We start from the raw sequence: 3,705 nt of genomic DNA, 5'->3' as shown, positions 1-3,705 counted from the left end.
AGCTCCAGGGAGGGTTTTTCGGCACTGACCCCCTTTCTCAGATCCCTGTGGAATGCTCTGGCCAGGCAAACTTACCTGGAACTGCAGCTTGGGAGCCAGGAGGTTGCTCTGGGGAGGTGCCTTGTACCTGGGTCTGCTGGGCTACAGGGAGAGGAGGAGGAAGAAACGCACGGTGGGTGCAAGATCGAGGAGGTCCCACTTCTGCAGCACTCATCAGTGGGTCGCGGCAGGGAAAGGAACCTGCCTACACGGTCCTCTCCTCACCTTCGGAGGTGGCTCCTGGAAGGATGGTGGTTCCATGATTTTGGGAGGCCGGTGGCGGTTGTTCCTCTCCTGCTCCTTGGCCAACTCCTTCTCCATCAGGTAAATGTCACTGCAGGTGGGGACAGAGGGTGACAGCCCCAGGAGGGGGCATTGGCACAGTCCCCTCTGGCAGGGACACATCTGTGCCCAGGGATGCTTGAGCTGGATTGGCCATGGAAAACACGAGGAGCGTGAGAAGAGCAGAGGGCAAGACCTGGGAAGGCACAGCTTGGGCACAGCCAACCACACCAGCATCACCATGGCTGGCCCCAGTGAGATGTGGGGTCTGGACACCCCTGCAAGACCCCTCCCCAGGAAGCAAAACGTTTCCATGTCAGCCCAGGCACCCCCCAACCCACCCCCAGGTGGGCTCAAATGGTCCTTTGAGCTCAGACACAACCAAAAATCTCCAGAACTCAAAATTTTGCATGGCTTAATTTTTTTCTTCACTCACCCACCCTTCTATCAAACCATGGACCCCCCAGCCCATCATGGCCCCCTTCCCCCGCCTCCCCGCTCACCTCAAGCTGCAAACCAGGTCCTTGAACTTGGGCCTTTCGCTGGGGTCGTAGTCCCAGCAGCGCGTCATGAGGGTGTAGAGGATGGGTGGGCACAGGTCGGGCTTGGGCAGGCGGTCGCCCCTCTCCAACACCCCAATCACATCCTTGTTTTCCAGCCAGAAGAAGGGCTGTTTGCCATAGCTCAGGATCTCCCACATGCACACGGCTGTGGGAAGCAACGTGAGCAACCTCAAATGATGGTAAAGTTTGGGGGGGGAACCAGCCCCTCGCTCGGGTTTTTGGGCACTTGGTGATGCTGCCACACATTGCTGCGTGACACCAGGTCACTTGGCTGCTCAGACTTTCTGGTCCCTAGGTGAAAAATCATAGAATCATGGAATGGTTTGGGTTGGAAGGGGCCCTAAAATGCAGAGGAAAGGGCTGCAAGCTCTCCCGGGGAGCTGCAAGGAGCCCAGCTCCTGGTTGCTGTTAGGGACAGACAGACAGATGAGTGCCAGAGGCCATGGGGATGGGCAGGGAGATGGGTATTTGCAGGAGGTAGGGTTTAACTCAGCCCCCTGTCTTGAATTCACTGGAGAAGGAGGAAGCACCTAAGGATAGTTGAACTGGAAGAAGCTCTTCCCAAGGGCAAGGCTGGGATAACTGCTCTTTCCCAGGAGCCCTTTCCCCAAGGGCAAGGCTGGGATAACACCCCTGCTCCACAGCAGGATTTGTCCCTGTGCATTAATACGATGCTACAGGAGGTGGATGATGCCCAGGACCCTGCTCCGTCCCCATCCCGTCACGTACCGAACATCCAGACATCGCTGGCTGTCGTGAAGCGTCGGAAGTTGATGGACTCAGGTGACATCCACTTGATGGGGAGACGGGTGACGGAGGCTGGAGGGGGGAGAGGGACGGTGGCCGTGGTCACTGCAGGGGTGACTGAGCAGCCCCAGCATGGGCAGGGCAGCGAGGTCCCACCATGGTGTCTGCCCCAGCCCCTTCCCATCACTCCATCCTGCTGTTGTAGGGAGCCCCACCACATGCCAGCTCCACCATCCGGAGAAATCCCTGCTCCAACCTCCCAGGGTTGGAGCGAGCCCCAGCCCCATCGTGCAGCCCTTACCTTTGTAGTACTCCTCATCCTCGATGTACCTGGAGAGGCCGAAGTCGCCCAGCTTCACACACTCTGGGGAAGCCACCAGGATGTTCCTCACGGCAATATCCCTGCAAGGAGAGAGAGCCTTGGCTGGGGAGAGGGGATGGAGAATGGATGGAGAGCTCGCACCCGAACAACCAGCTCACCCAGCTGCAGGAAGGGTCTGCAGCAAAGATGCTGCCTGTTTCTGCCCTCCCCCCACACGCCTATCCCCTCCGCAGTCCCTGCCATCCTCTCTCCTGGCATCCTGCTCGGCTCCTTTTCCCTCCTGCCTGGCTCCTTTTCCCTCCAACCCTACCTGTGCACGCAGTTGATGGCCTCCAGGTAGGCGAGGGCTTTGCTGATCTGCAGCGCGTAGAGGATGAGCGTGGGCACGGCGAGGCAGAGCTTGTTCTGCTCCAGGTACTGCCCCAGCTGCAAGGGGACAAGCCGGGGCGGGGGGCTCAGGGACCGAGGGGACTGAGCAGGGGCAGGAAGGGTGTCAAGGGGGGGGCCCGCTCACCTCTCCATAGGGATAGAGCTCCATGATGATCCAGGTGGGTTCCTCTTCCGCGATGCCGATGAGCTTCACGATATGGGGGTGGTCCAGCTTCTTCATCAGCACTGGGGGGAGACAGTGTCAGACAGGCTGCAGTGGGGGAAACGCCCCCCTCAAGGAGCCCAAATCCCAGTCCTGGGAGTTGGGGGAGGATCTTTGCCGTGAAGTCGGAGACAGAGCCGAAGGAATTGCCAGCAATAGCCTAGTCCATGCCCAAAAGGGGTTGGGGCTCCTGGATTCCAGCGCCTCAGGGATTTACATCCAGGTAGGGCCCGTCTGCTCTCACACAAGGATTCAGTAGCGTTTCTCCCCCAGCTCCCATATCCATCCCTTCCCTAAACCAGGTTTTTTGAAAACCAGCCATGTCACAAGGGGGAGGGCACGGGACACCACTGTCCCATCACCGAGTGGGGACCAGAGGATGCCAGGGCAGGGCTCTACCACCCCTTCTCCCACATCCCACCATGGCAGCGCTGCAAACACCACCAAGAACCCCCACATCTGTTCTCTGCACCCCCATGTGAGCCCCGCGGAGGGCTGAGCAGGCTTCGTCCCCCTTGAAGGGGGGATGTCCCCCCCCCACCCCCACCTACCCGCTTCGCTCAGGAACTTGTCCTTGTTCTCCGGGCTGCAATCCTTCTTGCAGGTCTTCACAGCCACGTTGACCCGCTCCCCTTTCTGCAAGAAGGGGGGAGGTGGGGGGGCTGCTTTACCCCCGAGCGCTGAAGGAGGCAGGCGGAGGAGGGAGAGGGCAGGATGCTCACCGGGGTGGTGTAGATCCCCTCGTAGACCTCTCCGAAGAAACCTTCCCCCAGGATCCTGCCCAAGGTGATGTTCTCCCGGGAGATGCCATAGTGCTGGACTTCACAGAGAGGAGAAGAGGGAAGAGGTGGCAGTGCCGGGGGGTGTGAAGCTGCCTGCACCCCTGCCCACTCAGAGGGCAGAGCCCCTGTGCTAAGAGGGAAATGGCAGGTACCACCCCTCTCCATCACCCCCTCGTCGAGGACCCCCAGGGTCCTGCCCCATGGGGTGATCCCAGCTCCTTCAGCCCGTCTGAGGGGGGTTAAGGTGGGAAGTGCAGACCTTATTCCCAGCTTTGGGGAGATGGGGTGGGAAATGGGGGAGGGCAGGAGGTGGGAGGGCTTGGTTAGGGTGCTGGGAGAGGGGCAAGAGGACACCCGGGGGGGTGGCACCTACCTCCA

The 3,705-nt window shown here is 60.2% G+C and overlaps 1 protein-coding gene across 1 annotated transcript in view; it reads right to left on the bottom strand.

The window, feature by feature from the left end:
• Positions 1-3,365, bottom strand: part of PTK2B (protein tyrosine kinase 2 beta) — a gene marked incomplete at its 5' end in the record, with an annotated part of 9,075 nt that extends 5,710 nt beyond the window's left edge. The window contains 9 exon segments of the mRNA XM_010150674.1: positions 76-141; positions 265-373; positions 825-1,029; positions 1,614-1,703; positions 1,933-2,033; positions 2,264-2,379; positions 2,468-2,568; positions 3,097-3,181; positions 3,268-3,365. Coding sequence (XP_010148976.1) covers positions 76-141; positions 265-373; positions 825-1,029; positions 1,614-1,703; positions 1,933-2,033; positions 2,264-2,379; positions 2,468-2,568; positions 3,097-3,181; positions 3,268-3,365 — 971 coding nt within the window.
• Positions 3,366-3,705: the final 340 nt, after the last annotated feature.

Source organism: Eurypyga helias, unplaced genomic scaffold (genome assembly GCF_000690775.1).
Source record: "Eurypyga helias isolate BGI_N326 unplaced genomic scaffold, ASM69077v1 scaffold21064, whole genome shotgun sequence".
Classification (NCBI taxonomy): domain Eukaryota; kingdom Metazoa; phylum Chordata; class Aves; order Eurypygiformes; family Eurypygidae; genus Eurypyga; species Eurypyga helias.
This window is presented reverse-complemented; position numbering and strand designations above follow the sequence as displayed.